This window comes from Gavia stellata, chromosome 3, assembly GCF_030936135.1.
Source record: "Gavia stellata isolate bGavSte3 chromosome 3, bGavSte3.hap2, whole genome shotgun sequence".
Lineage (NCBI taxonomy): Eukaryota > Metazoa > Chordata > Aves > Gaviiformes > Gaviidae > Gavia > Gavia stellata.
In genome coordinates this window covers 87,833,367-87,856,955 of record NC_082596.1, presented here as the reverse complement: position 1 = coordinate 87,856,955, position 23,589 = coordinate 87,833,367, and the positions used below count along the sequence as shown (strand labels likewise).

At 36.8% G+C, this 23,589-nt stretch overlaps 1 protein-coding gene across 2 annotated transcripts in view; it reads left to right on the top strand.

Moving 5' to 3' along the window:
• The first annotated feature begins 12,383 nt into the window (after nt 1-12,383).
• LOC104253096 (cadherin-9) overlaps nt 12,384-23,589 on the top strand; it is a 71,862-nt gene continuing 60,656 nt past the window's right edge. The window contains exon 1 of one of the 2 annotated variants that reach the window (XM_059815583.1): nt 12,384-12,611. In XM_059815583.1, the coding sequence (XP_059671566.1) occupies nt 12,384-12,611 (228 nt within the window). The remainder of the gene's footprint in view (nt 12,612-23,589) is intronic. The other variant, XM_059815584.1, reaches the window with a different exon arrangement.

Genomic DNA, 23,589 nt, shown 5'->3' with positions numbered 1-23,589 from the left:
AAGAAAAATGAATAAAAGAATGTATGCAGTTTCACTGTCTCATAAATTGGAAAGATATAGTATAATGTTATGGCTCCCTCTTTTGGATAGCTCATATCTAGTATGCAATAATAAGAAAGCTCATCATGTCCTTAACAACAAAAAACTAACACAAGCCTCTCTGTTCTTCCTCCAGATCCTGCTTAACAGTGATAAATACAGCCAATAAAACCAAGGTTTTTGTAAGTTTCTTGCAAAATACATTTATATTGCAGATCTCTACATTCTATAAAAATAGACATGCATTTCCCAGCTAGGGCTGTAGCTAGAATATTTTTGAAATATGTTAAACATTAGTCTATCAAGTACCTATAAAAACTGGAACATAAAATTCTCTCATGGATTGCTCCTTATTTTAGCAGTGCTGTTAATACAAAATGAAGGAGAACAATAAACAGAAGATTGATGGAAAGCGCTTAAGCTAACTTACTCTCTGGACAAGTGACCAGAAAGGAACAAATTTTGTTCCTACACTAATATTACTTCATTAGGAACTGTGAGTGAAAAATAAAATAAATGGTCATTTCAGTTTCTCTTTTAAAATCTTCAGCGTAACTCTGACCTAGATGAAAGTCCACAGACTTATATGCATTGGCTTCAGGAAATTTTTGAACATAACCTTGAAGAATTAAAAGACATATAACATTTTTAGAAGAAAAAAAATCATTCCTGTAAAATAAAAGGTGTTTTATTAGATGGGAAAAGGTGAGGAAAGAGTAAAACTTTAAAAGGTATCAGTCAACACAAAATAGTGAATAGTGACAGAGCCTAAACTCCTATGATTTAAGATTTTTTTCCTAATGTAAGACTAGTAATCAAACAATGTTGGCTTTGTAGATATAGTTATATTTAATTCTGAACTTGGATTTTGCTTTCCCAAGTATTGGAGGTGTACCACGATTCTTCTATATTAATATCTAGGCATAATTCCACATTATACAACAGGTTCAACTTTCTCCATGTCTCCATGTATGCTGCTGTGAGACAACTAGAAATAAAATTTTTGGCAAAAAATGTTCATGAAAAATTCAGTAGCACTATTCAATGACTTCAGCTGTGTCAGTTAGAAGACAGACTTTATTTCACTCAAAATCCATACTATTGCTTTCTTATTACCTTTATATAAAATATAGATGTTACACAGGTACATATAAAGGAATTTTTCTGGAGGCTTTGTTTAGCATTTTCCAGTACTAAAAATAGCCATTCCTGAACATTCATTAAGATGTTGTGCTATACGTTAAAAAATTATTTGGATTTATACCAACTAAAAATTGTTATATCATTATATCCATCTTAATTATACCTTTGCAATGTGTTTTCCTTTCACAGCATCCAGAATTGCAATAGGGCAATTGCATTTGACTATGCTGGATCATTATTATTCACTCTGTTTATTAGTAACTGTAACTATAAAATGTTTATTTTAAAATCAACACTGTAGTAATAAGATGTAGATGAAGGTACATTCTTTTCCATGAAGAACTGCCTGTGATTAGTTCATATAGTAACAGTTCTTCAGAGTTAAGAAAAAAAGGGCAGTTTAGCATGCTTTATTTACAGTAGTAATGAAACTGCTTCACTAACTGATACTGTGTACCCCCAGCCATACTACTAAAAACTGACATATAAATTTGGCTGTAATGATTGCAGAATCACAAAGATGAAAAGAAGGGAGTAAATTCACTTGTAGGAATTATAACTTTGTTTCATGTAAAATATCTATTCCTACATAAACCAAGAAAAGATCCAAAAAAAGGGACTTACATACACATCCCTATGTACAGATTAACTATGCACTTTCTTTTTTCCTGTTATGTGACTGAGTTAATTTGTTTTCTATGAAGCCAGATATTTTATGAGTTGTCTTAGCAGTAGGGATCCCAAACATAAATATGGTCCCTCATATACCCTTTTCCCTCATCTTTTAGGAATATGAGAAGGAAGGGAGAGAGTCACTGGCTTTTGAGTTTATGTGTGAAAGTTTTAAAGCTTGATGATGCCCTGCCATTTTGGGCAAAGCTAGACAAAAAACACTAGAGCAAACATAAAGCAAATGTTTTGTTATATCAACTTTGTTCAGGCATATTTCTACTCTTTTTTCACTCTGAAACTGGAACCATATACATGCAGTTATACCTTTTGCTTCTTACTGAGTTTTAATGAAAAGGGAAGAAAAATATAGGGGGTAATGCTGGAATGTTATCTGAAGGGTACTATGTGTGTTTTGAATTAAACCAAATAAATCACATGAAAATCTGCATGCCCCGGGAATTCATACCAAGATATAGACTATTAAACTCTCAAGTCTCATTCAGATTTTACCAAAGGGAACATATCACATGTCATTTGAAACCTAACTGGTATCTTAAGAAAAGTAAACTAGTTATTTCTGTCTCTGGTTGCTAGAAACAAAGAAACCAAATAGTAAAACAGTTAGTATCAGCAATAACAACTGCAGTCTCATCAGAGCATGATTGAATGATTAAATGCATATGCAGATGACATATTTCCCCATCTTTAGACTCAGTTCCAGGTGGGTCTGAAGTCTTCTGAAGTTGCCTATCATGGTAGCAACAATAAACCACATATAAAGTCTGCACTAAGGGAAGAAATTTGAAGAGGGCAAATTCACAAAATACTATAGAAAATTTTGAAACCTCAATAGGGCAAAAAAATCCCCAAAGATTGATTTTTAGAGGATTTCTTTCCCCAGGGGGCTTTAAAACTTGAAGTAATCAAAATTTCAATATGAAATTTAGCATGGAAGCCAAACTCTGAGCTACTGATCAAAGTTCTTGGTGGGCTTTTCTGCAGGACTGTCAAGCACCAGAGGAATTTTGACTGGCTACACCTAGACTACTAGCTCTTGGGAGAGAGAATAAGGCCTTAGGAAACAAATAGCAGAAAGGGGGTCCACTAGAACAGCATATACACCCAACATCCAGTGCCATGTATCTGTGTGATACCTCTTCTGTCATCAGAGGCTGGGGAAATATTTTGATTTTAACTGCTATAATTAAAATCTGAGAACTTTTTTGGGAAGTTCCATGAAAAACTTTACCATCAGTGCTATTCTTGTGACTACCCACTGTTCTGTGCTTCATTTGTCACAGTTTTCAGGAGAAAACAGAAAGGGTTATAAACCCTTAAGAATTAAATGCCAGATTGTTTTATTATTTCTTTTATTTATTTAACCAGGAACTCATGAGAAGATCTAATTTCAGTACAGTGGGATTTCAAGTCACAGTAAATGGCAGCGACTTCACACATACTATCAGGAATCTCAGTGATGAAACTGCTGAAATATTCGTTATTTTCTTTAACTTTTCACTTTAACTTCCTTGATACTTGAGGATTCCAAGGTATCAAATGTGATGCCAACTTTTAAAAAACAGTTTCAGTTCTGCAAGGGACAAATCACAGGGACAAAGTCTGCGGCCCAAACGTGTGATATTGTTAACAACTCTTATAAAGAATGCAATTGTTGGACACATGACATACCGGGGAAAAGTCAGTATAGTTTTTGGAAAGGGAAGTCCTGCCTCACAGACATGTTCAAGCCCTCTGAAAGAGTTCTCAAGCATATGGATAGCTTTGACCTCTTTGGTATGATCTAGTTTTGCTTCTAGAAGGCTTTTGACAGGGTCACTCACCAAAGGCTCTTAAGCAGCCATGAGCTAGAAGTGAAGTTCCCTGTGTATATCAGTAATTGATTAAATGACAGAAACCAGCAGGAAGAAGTAAATAATGAGTTTTCACATTGAAATAACGTCTGTTGTATATTCCACAGGGATCTGTACTAGGGCCAGCGCTGCTCAACATACTCATAAATAAACTGAAAACAGGTTTAAATATCAAGGTGAAAAACTTTGCAAGTGACATTCAGCATAATAAAGCCAAGGGGCCTTTGCAAAAGCTTGCAAATGGATCTTATGACTATGATTATACTAATATACTTCACCTGGCAAGGAAACTGGCTTTTGCAATGTAATTGTCCATACCATTTCACTGTTATTACAGTTCCTAACATCAGTTTAGCCTGTACCAACTGACACTCCCAGAAAATTCCTGACTGTTTGAGGACCAAGCCCAGGGTGATTTCTCATAGATGATAAGGACATGGTAACCCTGATTTGGAGGGAGGCAGGGCAGAGAAGGAGAGAGCTTGGCTATATGGATTTGAGCCTTGCCATGCCAACCAGTCTCTACTTTAAAATCGTTTAATAACTATAGTAGTTTGTTATATATACATTTGTAGTCTATGAAATACAGTGACTGGACACCAAAATGATGGGTGGTGAAATTGTTATGAAATTATGTAAAACCGCACACATGGTACAAGCCAGATTTTATGTTTAAAATAATAAAGTCTTACTATTGCCATTGGGGAATAACACCATAATGTAACAATAGATAATAACAGGAAAATCTTAGCCCAGAGCTCCGGCAGCAGCCAAAAAAAGCAAACAATGCCATATATCATGATGAAATTAAGTAGGGAATGTGATTAAGCTGCTGTCTATATATGCATGAAGCTCCTGCAGCTTGAATACTGCAACAAATTATGAACTCCAAACTCAAAAGATGCACTAAAAAAATGGAAGAGATTCAGAGGAGGGCTACAGGTGCAATCAAAAGTACGGCACAGCTTCCAGAAAAAGAATGATTAAGCAGGCACTCACAGAACTTTTCATCTTGGAAAAGAGATAACTGAAGGAGAAGTTGATTTAAGTCTATACATTCATCAGTGGCAAAGGGAGTGAAGAGGTAATGACTGTTTACTGTGTCTTCCAATGACAGTATGAGTTGTTTAATAAAGCTGTCAGTTACAATGTTCAAAAACAAACAAAAAAGGTTGGTTCTTTTCACAAGATTGTTAAACATTGCAGAATGTTGTGGGTCCTAGAAGCTTAGGTGGTATCAAAGCAAAAAGAGAGAAAGACATGACAGAGAGAATCTATTGGCGATTACTAAATACCTAATATTTGGAGACAGAGAAAACGTACAGGAGAAAAATCACTATATGTTTTTCCATCCTTATGCACTATCATGGATGTCTGCTTGTTGAAGACATCCTCATCTTGGACTATTAGGATACTAACAGTATAAGCAACATTTTATTACACTTATTTAGAATTTGTTCATGTTTTGCATTTGTCTTTCATTAATAAAGTCAAATAAGATGCAAGTGAAGGGCCTTTTTGGTTGTTTGGAGGGGAGTGATGTTTTTTTGTTTCTAAGGAAAAGAGACCCAGAAATGAGAAAAAGGAAAGTCATTGTACTTTATATTTCTGATGTCTATATTATTCCTGTAAGTGGTAGAATTACCACTTGTAGGTATTTTAGGGTGTTTATTATGGAAATAAAGACTGAAGCCTCAGCTGCATCAGACTCCTTTCAGATTAACTGAGATAACAAATAGCAAAAAATTATATTAAACCTATGCACTATTTCTGTGCACAAATTCCTATGCTTACAAGGGGTCTGCTCAGCTCTGAGGATGAGACTTGATTTTGTGATCCCCTTGGAGACAGCAGAAGGGCATAATGGGGGTTGAGCTCTGATAAATGACAGCATTCAGCAGCTGCTCAGTTCCTTCGGGAAGGATGCAGCAACAACAGGCTGCAATTACCAGTCCAAATCTGCTAACTACCTTTAATTGGTCAGCAACTGAGTTTTTCCAGTCGAGAGAAGTGAATGTATATTCCCTTGCAGGCAGTAATTAAGTCTGATTTTCATGATCCTTCTCTACAAGAACAAGATTTCTAATGACTCACATGTACATGAGCAAAAAACAGGAGGATGGAAGAGATTAATGGTTTTTAGAAATCTGGGAAATACTAGCTTGAAGATGTCTTTATTCCGAGAAATTCTGGCTTGTAACAACCTCTTGGGCCATTACGCAAGCTGCAGACTGAGAAAGTTTAGCAAGCTCTCATCCTGCTACATGCTATGCTCAGGAGATATGCAGAGGTAGGAGGCACCTGACATGGAATCTCAGTCTGCTTCGTTGGGGCCTAGCTGTGTCACCAGCATGGTCTGCTGCATAATAAAGCTGCAAGAAAAAGTCATTTTGCGAAAGCACGTAGTCCCAATTACCAGGAGAACTGTAAGTACATCCTGTCATTAACAGTGCTGTCATAGGTGAATCTCATCTGCTTCGTGCAGAGAGACTGATGAAAATCGACATGTCTGGAAAACAGTGGGCCTACACCTCCGGATACTGCTTTGTTTTGTATTGGGCAGATAGAGGGCTATGTTGTTTATGAAAAATCCCCAAACCAAAAAATGCCTTAAATATTGCAGGGTATCAATATCAAAGTACAGCCAACCAGTTCATGAGTGACAGAACTTAAGACAATCTTAAAGGGGAAGCAAAGAGAAGAATTTTGCTTTGATGACAGCATTTATTTTTCCTCCTGTCTCTGAAGGCTATGCTTTAAAAACCATGAATGTGATGAATGTGTTGCATCTGTAAATAAGGTGTGGTATAAAAACATATAATGCAGCTTCATTACACGATAAGAGTGAAATGTGTTCCCTGTGGAGAAAAATCGATACTAAAAATCAAAGGAATATCTTCAAAAGGCCTGTGTTAAGGGTTTACAAGTGCTATATTTCCTAGTTCCCCTCATGTTGATGAAAAGCAGATCCTGTAAAAAGGTTCATTATTGGAGAAAAAGGGTCATCTTTTTTTTAATGTGAAAATACACATTTTTCTTTTGTAATCCAGTGAGCTGCTGCCTCAAAAGTAGATATTTTAAAAGTCTCTTTTTAGCTTCATTGAATACCATTGCTAACAATTGAAAGACCCTCATGCAGGATGGGTTGGAAGTGCTGCAGGCTTCATTCACTAGCTGACGGAAGGATGGTTGGGGGAGAAAGAGTCCAGAAACAGTTTCATCTGTACCTTGGAAGACACTTGCTCCAGAGAAGGGCAGATGGTATTTTCACTGCCCAGGGACAGCTGCTTTAAATCACAGCTGTGTCTCTTCATGAGTCTTTGCCAGTGGGGATTGTCCAAACACGAATCAACACATTCTCTTGCCAGAGCCACCCACCTAGGGGACTGGCGTTACTCACTGTGAGAGTTATAGAGAGGGTGACTCAAGCCATGTTGAGCTGAATTTGGACCAGTGTCTCCAATGTATGTGCCCAAGAGGCTGGTAAAACTCTAAAATAAATGCTAACTCTCTCTTGTCACAGCAAGATAAATGTTTCTTATAATGCACCTACAAACCATAGCTTTGTTTGCCTAAATACATTAATTCAACATACATTCCAATACAAATTGCTATTAGTTCACATTCCCTAAAACTTTATTTATATTCGTGTGACTCCTTGACTCATGTAGCTAAGGGAACCTGCACTGGTGGTTCCAGACATAAAGAAATGCCTTCAGCTGTTTCCTGGCAAAATTTTTAGCTGAGCTTATCTCCACTCTATATACTGCTGAACAGATCAGCAACGCAATGGGCAAAAAGCGGTTCTGAAAATCTGTTCCGAAAGGTTTGCAGCAGGAGCTGCTGAGTGTGGAAGTGTTTCTTTTTTTGGGTGGCCCATGTTTCTGTTCCTAAATGGGATCTGAATACTTATACTCAAAGAATGGGTGTTCATCAGTCAAAAATCTGTCCCTTAAGTTTTGGGCATTCCTTAAAAGCTATTTCAGCTGTCAGAAATAAACAAAAACACTTTTCTTGATTCTCCCAGGTTCAGCACGGGAGGTCAGTCAAGATGTGTATTGGCTGTTTTCTTTTCATCCTTTCGATGTTATCCCCAACCCCATCTTTACCTATGAAGAGGGGAGAGGGAAGGAAAAAATTAGGAAGACAAAAACAAAAGGAGCTTGCTTTTTGAAAGTCAGCCATCAATGATACATCCACAGTCTATATGCATGTTTGTAGGGCGACTGCATTCAGAGAATATTTGAGCCCTGCAGTCAGAGGGAAGCATGTGTATGCATACCTGGGCTATCTTTAATTAGTTAGGGGAGTCATAAAAGTGAACCTACAGTGGCACAGACCTAGCCTCTAGCTAAGTCTCGGTATTATTGGTGGCAGTGTGCAGTTTGTAGCACAGCCTTTTGTTGTTACAGCTTCACTGTTCTTAGTATTCAGGCTAGGCAGATTAAAGCTACATTCAGTTATTTTGTTTTCAAAAGAAACACAGCCAAAATCAATGAGACTGCTTCCATGCATGCAGGCTACACAAGATTTATACTTGCTATATCCTGTTAAAATACATATTTTAGTTTTACAGATTGTTTGGATCATCCTGAACATCAGTTGCACCCTTTCTATTTAAAGATTAGTGAGTGCAATATGAAGCACTGCTACTTAAGTTGACTCAGCTATTTTTAGCTATACATGAGCATTACGGCCCTTTTCTTTTAGAACAGAATTTTACTTCACTATTAACAAATGAAACAAATTAATGTGGGATACATTATCAAGTTGCTGAAGGTTAGCCTTTCTTCATGTCATGCTTGTGAGTGAATGTGCTGCACTGATTAAAAACATTGCCATGGCAATTGCTATAGAAACATTTAAATCGGCATCACTGCTAACAAATCCCTGCTATTGATCCCAGCAGGGCTTATTTCACACTACACCTGAAGAATCTAAATAGAATATTTCACATTCAAAAGGACTTTAAAAGATATATTTTTCCAGTGGCTAATGTGCTCAGGAGAATAATGTGTTTCATAGAGAGATAATTAATTTACGTGGAACTCTTGTAGGATTCTGGTATCAGAGTCCTTACTGCAAGGAGAGACTGTAATGGTTCTAGGCTACCACCACAGATCCCTCAAACCGTAAAAATAAAAAGCATTTCTTGCCTCCACTCAGATCCTCAGATTTGCAAAGTGGGGAAAGAATGCAGGTTCTCCACAATTTGGGGCATTAAAGTGTTCAATACATGAATACCTCATCTGAAAAGAAGTTTCCAATTCAACTAGGAAGTAAACCATTTTCCACTAACTGTTGTACCTAGTAAATGGTGGAAGCAGAAGTGAAACAAGAGAGATTGCATATATAATTTTGATCAGTTACTTAGAACAAAACCCATTAAAACGCTTCTCTCTGGTTTCAGACTTAAGATCTTTGCTCCTCCTAGAAAAAATTGAATTAGATGTTTACCATAATGTTCAGTAGATCCAGACTGATCCAGACTAATAACTCACTCTTTACACCTAATATGTCCAACTATTGTAAAAACCAAAAGCGGGAAATAATGGGCTATATCTTTTTCCTTTTCTTTTCTTTTCTTTTCTTTTTTTTTGTCATTGCAAAAACTGTCTTATCCTTCCTGACATGAAGGATATTGCCTTTCCTCTCAGTAGCAATAAAGTCCTTCTGTTAATTAGCAAGGAAATCAGTAGAGGGCAGCACTACACAGAAAACCACACATTTTAAACAATCTCAGATTAAGTTCTGTCCTGGCTGGGATAAAATATGGGAACCTAGATTCCTCCGAGAAAAAAACTCTGTCAAAAAATTGGTGTTTTCACAGAAATAATTTCTTATAGCAGGCTCAGAGCATCTGTGCACAGTGCATTCTGGTCCCTTGAACAGCTGCTCTTACTTTTCCGGACTACACCAGAATCCTTTGTTTCAGCATTAAAATACACCTTCTGAGCCTACCAAACCAACTCTTGACCCAGTTGAACAGCTGACTACGACACAAGATGCATAAGCCAATGACCACCTTGAGGTATTTTTTTGAGTACAAAGAAAAGAGTAGTATAAATGTCTTTTGCATGTGAATGAGTATGGCAAATAGTGTTTGGACAGAAAGGAATGAGAGCAATTTCAGGAAATTAAAAATGTGTAGTTTTGAAAAAGCAAAAGTGAAGCATTTGAAATTTGAAATTTCATTGCCATTTGAAATTATCACAAAACTGAACGTGCAATCAATAGTTAAGTAGCAACATATCACTCATATACAAAGCAAAAGCAATCAAATCCAATATGAATATTTAAATGTGTTATCATTCAGAATGTATGTAAGATGAATTCTTGAACTGCAGTCCAACAAAAAGTGCTGTAATGCAGCTGTGAAAGAGCACTATTTGAGGACACATCAAGCAAGAGTATCTCAAGAAGAGATAAGAGATTTCAGAGCCATTGGACAAGCTTGATAATCTGCTTTTTGAGTACAGTATTTTCAAAAGAAGTAGTTCCTGTCCCTTAACCAGGATCTAATTTACAAAGTCTGAAGAGGCTCTGCAATTTGCCTCAGATGGTGCAGTGGGCTGGATTTGAGGATCTTATGCTCTACATTGATAAATAGTTTTATTCAGTGACAAAAACTACTTCAGTCTATCTTATACAGGGAATTAGAATAATCAAATTTAGACATGGATAAAAGATTGGCTAAGTTTTTTTTTTTTTTTTTATCTGTTTCCAGTAAGTTTCAATCACAAGGCAAGATCATCATGTACACAACGTGTTTTCTAGTTAATGTCAAATTTCCTGGTGTTAAATTAGCCACAGGAGAGTTCCCCTTTGCCCCTCTGCATGCAACAGGAACATATTGAACATTACAAGGGAGAAAATAACATTTTGAGTATACCTATAGAATTAAAAGAAAATACATCCACTAATGTATACCAAGATCTATGTACATGCATGATTTTATGCAAACAGAGTAAATTTACTTTATGCCTTGATTCTTCAATTAAAATAAAGAAGTAAAAGAAAATACGAGTTTCCTGCATTACATCCATGATCTTCTGCATAAATTTGGCACCTATTAAATTGTTTTCTTTTTGTTTTTGAACACGATGTTAGAAAGTGATAAATATTCCAAACCTTCACTTCTCGCTCAGTTAAAACTCTGTTTGAAGTTACTAAAATGCTAAGACTTTGATCTTCCTTCAGGATTGCTTGTTAAGATCCTGAGACCATACAGAATATCATCATTTTAAGGAAAACTTCACACAAGGGCACAATTCTATCAATTTAATCATTAAGTCCTTCAGAGTACAATTCACTGAATATTTTCCATTAAACAGTTTTGGTTCTCAACTGAATAATAATTTTCACAAAAGGCATCTTATTTCCAAAAATTTCTATCTTTTTGTACAGAAAAAGACTCCCTTCCCCTCCCCTAAAAAAACCAAAGTGAAAGTAGCTGCTGGTGATCTTGGGTTGTGGGAGAAAGAAGGATAGGTATGTATGTATTTTTAAAATTACAAAACTTCAGTATTCTAAAATTTCTGGGTGTTGTCGCTTCATGCTGCTATCACTGTTCATGGACTTACGATTCCCAAAGCAAACAATTCTTTTTCTGCTGAATTGTTTTCCTATGCTTTCTGTAATATACAATGACAGCTCAGCTAACGATATCCTAAAGCAAAAGCAGGCTTGACAGGAAACCCAGGTTTTGGAAAAGACTGGGACATCAGGCACCTCAGTTGTACTGCCAAGTATGGGTTTAAAAAAAAAATCTTTGGTTTTGATTAAATGTTGTTTACAAACTTCTACACAAAATATCAGTGCCAGTTTCAGAAAAATGATAATAACAATAAGATTCTACATAATGAAAATTCCCAATCATTCAGGAGGAGAAAAAATAAAATACATTCCAAATGCAGAATTCTGTCCCAAATGCAGAATTTTGTTAACTCCAGCAAGATTCCTATGAACCAAAACTTAGCTAACAAGTATTTTTTCTTTCTTGCAAAAGGAATCTGCTGAAGGCATCAATAATACTTTAAATTTAATCTTATATTATGGGTTCCTTTGTGCAGAAACAGAAGCGGATCCTCTGGACAACTGAGGGCTAACAAAGGAGAAGAAGGGATTGTATTAATCATGAAGGAACAGAAAACTCAGATTTGCAGACAATACTGAACAGATAGTAAGAGAGGATAGCATCAGGCTGAGCTGGGAGAGATTAGATTGGAAGGTTTCATTGTGTCAGGATGCTGCTGGTAGCTAGTTTTCAGATGAAGTATTTTACTCAGATCGTGTTTTAAATTAATGTCTACATACAGTGTGGGAGAGTGAAACAGAAGAAGTGAAGGATACATTAAAGAACTTGACTTAAGACTCTCTGAGTAATTCTTGCATGTAGTTGTCTCAAGGAAATATTCCAACATACAACTAGTCTTTATTTTTATGGTTATATGTAATTTCCATGGGTTATTGTCGTGATAACTAGGCTATTGGTATTTCTGTTTCCCTAAAACCATGGCCTTAGAGAAACGAAATTATTGCAACTTACTCAAATACTTTTATCCATCCTCTAGGTCCTACTTACAAGAGGAATATAACATTTGAAAAATTTGTTCTGGTGAATTATTAGAAGAGTGGAGACTAACAGCATCACTGTAAATGATGAGGACTTACTCCTTGACGGTTTTGCTTTGGAGCTGTATGTTTCATGCAATTCATATGATGCCATTCCAAAAAAGGACTAACAAGCACTCACACACTGAAAGGATAACAGGATTGTCAGAGATTGGTGGAAAAACACTGCACCGCACCAAGCGTGGTTGGATGTGGAATCAGTTTTTCTTGCTGGAGGAGTACACAGGTCCAGATACTCAATACGTGGGCAAGGTAAGCCTTGTGTTTAAAGGATTCTTTAGAGATGATGCATCTGACACCCTTGGTATTTTCCCTCCTTCTCCACAGGTGTTTTACTTTTTATATAGCAATGGTTCCAATTTCTCACGTCATGGACCACCTGAGGCTTCCATGATTGTTCAAAGTTGTGGGAGAAATGAAGTAGTTTAGTGAAAAAAACTAGGAAACTGTTCAGACTAAAATGTTCCAATTTCTTATTACATATGCCCATGCAAGGTTTATCACTGAATCATTTCCAGTTTTCAACTGTTAGATATAAATATTAGATAAGGGAATAGAGAAGTTATGCCTTTATTCATCTACCTTATCACATTTGCCAGTATACTGGGATGTATACTTCCTCAAGTGAAATATAGAATTCTATTTATTAGTAATAAAATTGCTGTCTATGCATGATTCTAAGTATGGATAAAGTGTTCAGGGAGAAAAAAAATCTGTTTTTCATCATTTCTGCAATAAATCAACATCTTTACTTAATGGCTTGAAAGACTTTCCGTTCTTTGAGATGTATCTACATCAGCTATTGCCAACAACAGCACCTCTGAATTCCAGCTGTCTGCAGTCCTACCTTTTCTGATAACACCCAACCCAAAGATTTCCAGATTTTTAGCCGTTTGTGGTATCCCACCATCCATGGATCTGCCTCGTGGTCCGGTATAACTAAACAATCTGGAGACCTAGAACACACATAGCAACCACCTGAAATTACTTATAAATTAAGGAAATGTTTATCTCAATATCTTAAGTTAAAAAATGTCCATTCCAGCTTCTGTCATTCATCCACAATACTGTCACTAGCTTGGATTGTGAGGTAGCTCTCTCACTTTCTGGTGCTTAACTACCAAATGGATTGAGAAATTTTTAATTAAAAGACCCCAAAATGTTTTTGAATATTTGCTAATATCTATGGTCATGGGAGGCATGATCATTGGAAAATGTGGAAGTCAACTTTCTTTATTAAGAAACAATGTCAAAGAAGCCAACCATGGTAACTATGAACTTGATTCTGACCTCGTTTATACCAACACTACAACCATACAATTCTCTTTTCAGTGAAATTAATTCTGACTTGCAGTAGCAGAAATAAGATGAGAGGCAATAATCCTATTACTAGATCTGTTTATCAGTGTGTAAAATAGGAAAGTTTGTTGTAGACAAAGGAATCTTCAATAAAGGGTGAACTAACTGCACAGAGAGATTTCTAAACAAAATTTGGTTGGAAGTATCTTTTAGTATTGAGTAAACTTGCAAATAAAACACACAATAAGGTACGCAATAATATAGATCCCCATAGCTGTAAGTTCTACCTAGACTCACAAATATTTTTTTGTAAAAATAGAAAGCTGTCATAAAGGAGAAGTAAGTGTCAAACATAAGAGTTGATTCCAGTTTCAGTCCCACTGCTATAGATGAATGGATTCCAAACCATTTATGCCATTCTAAACCTCAAATAAATTAAGCTTATATCAAGACTGTGATCACCATCTCTGTTTCTCACAAGGAATGCCTACATGGTATATTGCAACAGGTGCAAATTTACTCTGCACTTATTCCAGACTAACTAAAAGCCATTGGACCTTATTACCATAGAACTAAGTCCAGGAAGGAAAACAAATGGCTGTACAGCAGTTGGATCTGAGATGATTCATTTCTTACAACTCAGAGAACATGTTGAGATTTTTCAAATTTCACTGCAAAATATTATACAGAGGCCCTGAAGGAGGGATTAGCATTACTGATTCTCTAAACAGATGGAAATCACCCCAAATATTACCCCATGTTCCAAAGGGATGGAGTTGGATTGAAGTGGTAAACTCCATATGGTGCATTAAATTTAGGACAGTTTATGACATGACAAAATGATCATAGTTCTGTCCTCAGTGGTATAAAACCACAATAAATCCATCTGAGTTAGTTCAAATTATCCTAGGTACATGTGAAATATAGCACCAAGAGGGAGCTTCTACAACCAGAAGTCAGCTAATGAATTTCTTTTTTTTTTTTAAAAAAAGCAACAACTTTTTTGAACAATATTATTTTGAGAAGGGCTTAAATATCAGGTTTAGTATTCCCCTGCTCAAAGTGGTGCTAATTAGCAAACTGGTATGTGTGAAGAGAGAGCACTTTTATTCCAACCCATGGGGATGAGTTCACAGCAAGTATTCTTATCCAGTCCCTCTTTAATATGGATATGCAGAGGCAGACAGGGTAGAATAATAAATGGTGTACTAAAAATTAAATAAACTGAATTAAGAAACTTTATCAGGAAATAAACTTCTAAGGGATCATAACCGTAATACTAAAAAATTAGTTTTCCCTCCCTAGTTCAATTTTCAAACAATTTTAATCTGTTAGGCCATTATTTGTATTTTGTTAGTGATGCTACTTGTTGATGCTTTATTTTGTTATGAGTGCATTCTGTTATTGGTAGTGGGGTAGTATCACTCAGTATTACATAAAAGGATAAAACCTCTTTACTAAGAAGGATGGGTACCTGGGATTGAGAGCTATTCTGTGACATCCACACACCTCTCAGTCTCACCACTCAGCCCCCCAGCCCAGTTTAGACCAGCAGTAGGGACTCAGGGGAACTGGACACTTGCTTTGACTGCGGGACTGCCCAAGTCCTGGCTGGCAGTCTGGCCCCTAAGAGGGCACTTCGGCATTAGGCTCAGGCCTCTCTTGGTGTCAGAGGTCCCTAGAGGGAGGAGTTTCTCCCCAACATCTGAGTTGTTATCGTCTTAAGTAGCACTTTTTAAAATGAGATTGTTGTCAGCCAATAGCCTCACTAGCCAAGTAGCCCCAAGACGATCTCTTTCCCCCTGTCTAAGGCCAAATAACAGTTGTTACTGGGGTTACTCTCTCCCTCTGGTCTCCTTCCCAAATATCTTCCAAGAAAGGAAAGTCATTAAAAACTCCATTATCCCTGAATTTTGTTTCTTTCCTGCACGTGCCAGACTAATCTAAGCAGTTAGAGCTGGCAGATGCAATCACAGTATCATTTATCTGTGACAAGAAGTAACTAAAAAAGAGGTCTGGTGTACTTGTAAGGTAGATGAAAAACCCAGCTTCACACAAACCAGCATGGCTCCCAGACTGCTAACGGGGTAACATGGTGTCAGTGGACTCTGAACAGCTAGAACAGAGCTTATGTTCCCAATTATAGTTAGATAGGTTTTAGACAAAGACAGTGGTAGTGATGATAGGTGACATAAAATGGAGTAAGTGCACCTAATGCACTTAGCAGAAATAGGAAATATTGTTTGACGAGCACAGGAAGTTACCATTCAACAGCTGCAAAAAGGCTTGATGGTTAGAACACTTGCAGTAAGGAAATTACTCAAAGAACAGACCTAAATCACCAACCACACTTCAGGGACAGGGCATATATGCAGAACAATTGCCTTGTGAATGTGATGGGAGTCAACGTAAATCCAGACAATCTACAAGTATATCCATCACATGTCTTTCCTTCTCCCAACTCAGAGGACCCATCTGTCTTATATACTGGTGCATGCATGAAAAATAAGTGCATAGGAAGTCTTTAAATTTGTTGGGTCCTATTACTTGTACCTGCAACAATGCAAGAACTGCTTCTGACACCCTTCTATTTCTTATCCTTTTAAATTATAGTCAGGAAATACTTAGAGAAACCAGTGGTTCCGTCATGCTAGGTGTTGTATAAAAAATGCATAGGGAGATAATCTTTGCTCTGGAGAGTTTGCAACTGAAATATTCAGTCAGACACAGGTAAGGTAAGCGGTATCACAAAGTCCTGTTCAAAAATTTAGGCAAGGAAAAAAAATTAAAAATTTCTAACACATAAAAATAACCATATTATTTCAAGATGGCTGTTGCCTAGTGTGAATGTTGAATGTCTCAATGAGATCATTAGTGTGAGGAATTTTCAGAGGATGTAGTGAGGGAAACTGTAAAACTCATTCTGCCTGCTGAGAATTCACAAAAAAGAAAAAGAAATAATGGTTTACAATATAATATTCAGAGTTAAATGTACAAGAGAAGCTTCTTTTCAAAGGAAAAGAAACAACTGGCAATTTTTTGTGAGATATGAAGGGGTTGAGAAAATAAAACACCTGACTGTATATCATACTGTGTTGCTCCTTGGTTTCTGGGATCTCCTTTTCTTCAACTAGGGAGAGGCCATAGGAAACTTCTCAGCTGCTACTAATTTTAAGCCCCATGCAGAACTTAAGAAATAGAATATAAACCACTGATATTCTATGAGAAAAAAGTCTACCAAATCTACTCACTTCCTAAACAAACAATCCAAAGAGATAATAAGCTAAAAAAAAGGACATGCAATTTAGGAAGTCTTAAAATATTGATGGGCATGATGGTCATTAATTAAAGAAAAAGGTAATAAAATGCACAGAAGACTCTAACCAAATAGCCCTTTAGGGATAATTAGTTTTATTTTCCAAAGCTAATACTGATTTTATGTGCCAGAGGTTCTAAATAACTTACCTGATACCCACTTCTGTTGTGCAAAGTGCCAAATATCCCACCTCTTTAACTCCAGTCCTTATGAAATATCCCTAGGCGGAAAGAAATAGACCTAATCAAAATCATCAGCCATTTTGGAAAATGAAGTCCTTTATGCTTTGCAACAATATACTTAAGTGATTTCAAGAGACAAGAGATTTTCCCTCCTTTTAAGTAATTCAATGACATTTTTTACATGAAAGGTAGTGTCTGCATATATCAAACAGGCACTTTGCTAATCAAAGGCTGCTGATCTTCACGGGCAGATAATGTGTGAAGTTCCATGCCATGAATGTTAGACCAATCATAAACTGTACAATCAAACACCTGTCATATCCCAGAATTTAAAAACAATAAACAACAACAACAAAACCATTTTTGTACACCACCTGCAACCTTTCTTTTTCATATTAAGGGGGAAAATAAAAAATCAAATAAAAAAGAACTAACACTGCTCAAAATTCACTGCTCCCTGAATAACCTCCTGTTTAATAACTTCCATAAAAATAAATGAAGTAGGCCTTGCATGTCATAAGCATCATTTAAATTGGATCCAAACTGAAGAAAAATTTCTGTTCTACCTCCAGTTAACTAAGGAGTTTGATTCATGACATTTGCCTATGTGTCTTATTAAAAAGTATAAAGTGAAAAGAAAAATATTCAGACGATGGGGGGTTTTGTGTGGGGAGGTTGTTTTGCTTTGTTTTGTTTTGGGGGGGGTGGGCTACAACATAAATTCAAATGCAACCATTAACCATTTATTTCTTGTAGTCTGCACTTAAAATTTTCAGACATCTACAAGTGAGGTTGCCTACTATAGGAATCTGCCTTATAAGAAAAGAGAGAGACAAGACCAAAAGAACTTCATGTAACAATTCAAGAAGTCTCACTGAATTACCAACCTTACCAAACTTGCTGTTATTTAACAGAAAACTTTACTTAATTGCCCCTGTATACTGTATGGAGTTTTTCATATTTAATGGAATTGGATAGTATTTCCTTGTAAACATAGACTGAAAATGTACTAATGCCTGGAAATATTATTTCACATTGCTTTGCTGGCTGCCTTTGGTACACCACAAAAGTCCATATTAGGCTCCCGTCATATTAAAGGGCAAAGCAATTTGGAGGAAAATAAACCCCCTTGCATTCCAGCTTGTCCTCAGATATCAGAGGGGCTGGAGGCAGCTGGGCTTAGATTCTGAGGGATGCCCAATTCTCTGTGTTACAAGTCCGGCTGTGATCAATATATATATTGAACTCTTACGATTACGGATGCACTTGTAACACCATACACTTCCAGTTTAGTCGCATTGCATGAACTAGCACGGCCACCCTTAAGGAATTTGGTCACGTTCAGTGAAAACTTCCACAGCTAGATTAACAAATACTGCAGTTTATTGAAGCAACAGATGCACAAGTTCTTTGGATTGCCAGTGATAGGACTACTGCCCACAAAGCATGTGCACATACCAAGAATATGAGTAATATAGCCTGACTACAAATGCGTTAAATCAAAAAACAACTCTATAGAGATTTCTAAGTCTCCGGGGAAGCACTCAGTAAAGCACTCAGTATGACCAAGTGTTCGACGCTTACCCAAAGGTGTCCCTATGGGGGAGAAGAGAGGCTCAGCCCGTCGACTGATCCCAGATGTCAGAGGTAGACTGCAATAGTATCTTCCCTAACATCCCACCTCTCTTAAGCCTTTTTATACTATTTTTTACTTTTCAGGTGGAGCTTGAGTGACTCTAGTCATATATACTTTTGTTGTACTTGGTGTAAAAGTTTCTCACTTTGCTTTTAAAGGTATAAAGGTATAAAAGAAAACTTCAGCACACAAGCTCAGTGAGGGGTGGTCGCACTTTGAAGGCAGGTAGCTTTTGGGATGGAGGTGTGTTTTGGTATTATAATGAGATTATAATGAGCAAAGTTCACCCAAGGACAGATTGTGGGCCCATTCCCAGGCATCAGATTCTAAAATACTTCACCATTACACACACTAAATAGTTTATTGTACCTCTGTAAGGTAGCATTGTCTTTGACCAGGTACGTATCCTAGTTACCAGGGTGAGTCTCCAATCTCATTGTTCTGTAGTACCTTCCAGTTTCCGTCTTATCACAGTGTCTGGCCACGGTGTCTGCACTCTACTCCACCCTCTGTACAGTTTCTCTTAGAGTCAGCACACCAAGCTCCCTTGGTGTTGCTAACATCTAAGGTTGCCTAGGGAACTTCTGTGGGATGGAACCCTTTCATGACTGCCATACTCCACCCTGAAAGGTTCTTCAGTGCCGTACCTTTCCTTAAAATGTGAACATAGATTTAATTTCTAAGTCACCTCCAGCAATAATTCCACAGCTCCCTCTTATTATGTGAAACAGCAGAGAAGTCAGAAAATGGGATCAGTGAAGCACTTACTCCATTAGTCTTATCCGAGTTCATCCATGTCCTCTTAACCACGTTGCTGAGGCCTTGGCAATTCTCAGCCTCTGCTCTGAGCAGTCTGGGAGGAAGAAGCTTATGGCCCAAATGGGTGACACACTGAGCTGGCTCTTGACAACACTGCGGTGCCAAACTCTGCAGTAACCTCAGTTTCTCCATCCTGAAGCATAATGTTCTCATTTGCCACAAAAATATTTTTGTATTAATTACCTAATATTGTTTTCTTTATGTATTGAATTTTACCTTAATCTTGCCTTTAGAATAAGTGAGAGAACTTACTTTTTCACTTGTGCCTTTAATCAGTTGATACAATTAATCCATAAGGATTTCTTTACAGCATTTGTTATTTTCCCTCCACAGAGTCAGTTTAAGAACCACCTATTCTTAGGATGAGAGAACATACAGGTGCACTACCCTTTCAGTGTTTCAAGTGTGCCCTCCACTTTGTTATAGATGCATCCCACTTGTCTCATTTGAAAAACTGTTGCATTCAGTGCAGCACCTAAATGCTACTAAAACCAGCATGTTTGTTTGTCTTCAACAGGATCATAAACAATCATATGTTGCTGACATACAATCATTCAGAAGAGTAATGCAACTGGTGGAAGATTTCATCACATTCTTAACATGTTCCATCGAGCATGTGCTATAACCCAAAGCTGTCTTTTAAAACACAGCTTTTGAAGAAGATTTAATATTGTATTTTCATTAGAATCTCTGCTTTTAAAGTAAAATCAGTATTTCAAGATTAAATAAAAGAAGAAAAATTAGTGGGGTCTCCTGGGTCTCCTCCTTTTATCTTCACTTTCCTCTCTCAGACCCTTATCTTTGAATGAATACTACAAAAATAATGATGTATCAAAACAGAAGGGAAAAAAGTCAAAAGGACAGAAAAGATCAAAGAAATAACAAAAAGAGTCTGACCAATATTTTAAAAAATAAGAAATTTTATTCCAAAATGAATAAATTAATAAATTATCTCAACTTACATTGCATTCTTCAGTTAGCACATTTTTTGAACAAACATTTGATCTAGTTTCAAGCAGCCATATCTCTAGGCAGATAAATACCCAAAATAAAACTAAAATGGAAACAGGCAAACCCAGAAAAAAAAGGTTAGAAAAAACACCACAACTAGTCCCTGTCTCCAGATACATGTATAACTTAACTACAAATACCAATGAAGAGCCATAGTTTTACTTGTTTAAAAATAACTTATTTTCTGAAGGCTTCCAATGTAAACTTTATTGAAAAATTTCTGGAAGTAAAATTTATTTTTGTTAAAAAAATAGTAAAAACCAAAGTTTCCAATAAAGTTTGATTGCTACTTTTAAAAAGAAGGCTGGAGGGCCAGGAAAGAAAATGGTGAAAGACAAATGTTACATTTTCCAAAACCAATAGGACTGATTTCTTTTGGAGAAAGGACAGGTCTCCTTTTTGACAACCTAAATACATTTTTAATTGAAGTTTCAAAAATAGCGAAAAGATCTAATCACATCATGCATAACCCAAATATAAAAAGTTTAAATATGAAATATCTTGAATGTTACATTTCTCCAATAAGCCTAAGCTAGAAGTTTGCAATGATATTTGGACATCATATTTCACAAAATAAAGAATAATTTCAGAAAACAACTGCAATGATCAGAGACTTCAAATACATGAATAACAAGAGTAAGTTGGCATTGTTCGGTACAGATAGAGCAGCTGTCATGCGATTTGACAGTTTCTGTTTCTTCAACTACATAAAAGAATGCTAAAAAAATAATCTCAAGTTCTTGTCATGTTCAGGGCAAGAAGTTGGGTTCATATTGTCATAAGGTTGATTTACATTCAACATCAAGAGAAGGGTTTTGATGGTGTATACACTCAATACAGTGAAGTACTAAGTAAAGATCACTCAGAGAGACAGAATTATCTTGATAGTGGAGGTTTTCATGACAAACTAAAAAACACATCCAGAAACTCCATACTGGAGGCAGGACGATGGCACAGATAATCTCTTTAGATCCCTGTCTGGTTTTTTTTCAAGGATTCTGTGTGTGTTTTTCAAGTTCAAATGCTAAATCAGCTAAACTGCTTGTGAAAAACAAAACTAAACCAAGAATAAACCCAAAGACATAAGAAATGAGGAAATCCTCAAACTGTTTATTCCAAACTCTTCCCTTTCTCTTTTCCCTTCCCTTTTTCCTTCCTCTCCCCTCTCCTCTCCTGAGACAGAACATCCAGCATGCAATGATTTTCAAGTTAAAAAAAGAGCAGAAAGCTGACAACTACATGCCTTCATAGAGCCTTTGTGCTTAAAGGAAAAAGGAGAATTTGCAAGATAATTTTTGAGAATTTAGCAAGGCTAAGTGACAACTTCATCCATAGCTTAAATACAGGCATCTGAAAAATTACTCAGCTACTTTTAAAGCCAAAGCCAATATAAGACAATTCAATAAAGGTAAAACAATAATAATTCCCCAATTCTTTTCCCTGTGTCCCTCCATGCTCCTCCTCTCGGGTGTGGAAAAGTTACGCTTACCCAATACCCAATATAGCAGCAAAATCTACTATGTAGTCTAGTTTATTGTTCACTACAATGCTTGCTCGTTGCATAGTCACAGTTCCCCTTCCCTGAGGATCTCCTGAGTGTGCCCAGAGCACCCATGGGGTGGGCCACGAGAACAGTAACATGGGTCTGGGGCCCGCAGAGTGGTGGCCCCCCTTATGGAGTTTGCTGGGATTGAGTGTGTTGACAAGCTAATGAAAACCAAGGCTTGAAGTAAAAAAAACTTATTTAAAGACAAAGTGGGCATGGAGAATGGAATTCTCTTCTGTATCCAGTGGTAACTTCCACTTGCCATTTAAAATATCATTTTCGTTTTAATAAAAACTGGCTTTTCTGAGCTTAAAAGCCTCTTGGTCTTGGCAAGTTCCTTATGCTAAAAGGCCTGAGCAGGTCTGCCTCAAAGACCTGGCTGGCTCAGGAACCTGCCACAATAGGTAATTGTTATTCGTAGAATAGCCCTGTCTTCTTATTAGAACTTCATAGGGTGGTATTTCTCAGCCATGCAGCTTTAAGTTCCTGGGAAGAGAAGATTAGACTCGTGGCAATCTGTAGGCCTATCATTATCTGTTATCAGGCAATCATTTATTGTGCATGAAAAGGTGGAATGGTGCAGAAAATGTATTTCACAAGATACTTTTCATGATGGTGTATATTTATTACATTGATTACATTATGGGAGCGATTCTGAAAGGGGACGTGTTTTGACTATATTGTGGTTTACTGGTACCTGCCAGCCTGGTGATAAAAAGAGTGCAAAAGCCATCAGAGCAAATCAATATGTGACTACTTAGAAAGGGCAATTTGACTGCATCAGAGGGTGGTATTGTGCAACATCTTGTCTGTTAGAGAAAGGTTTATGAATAGTCATCTTGAAGACAAACAGAGTAGCTGTCAATAAGCAACTGTCAAGAACAGCAAGTCTTTTCTTCCTGTACATGTCTCATACATCAAATCCTGTTTGTTGGAGGAATCAGCACACATTTCAGCCTTCTAGAAACTGAAAAATATCTTAGTCTAGCCAATGTAATCAGTTGATTTAACATTATACTGGGTATCAATCAAAAGAGGAATCTGTGATCTCTTACCAGTTATAGAAATACATAACTAGGGTCAAATCCTTGCTGTATGTATTGCCGTAGCAACACAAACACACTGGGCTAACTTCTGCTATCTCTTACATCAATCTACGGTCAAGAAACTCTGATGAAATGTCTCTTTTCTGTTTTTACACAGCAGAGTGTAATAAAAAGAGTGAGAAGGCATTCTGGCCTCTATGAACATTTCAGAAGTTATAAATTCCTCCCTGTCTTGCTTCACATTTCAAGGACAAGCATGCCCATTTCAGACGGAAGCCATCATACAATTTTTATCAAATTGGGAGTGTGAGGAACTGACAAGAAGGCTGATAATATTAAATGAGTTTTAGCCTTAACTGAAAAGAAATTGGTTTT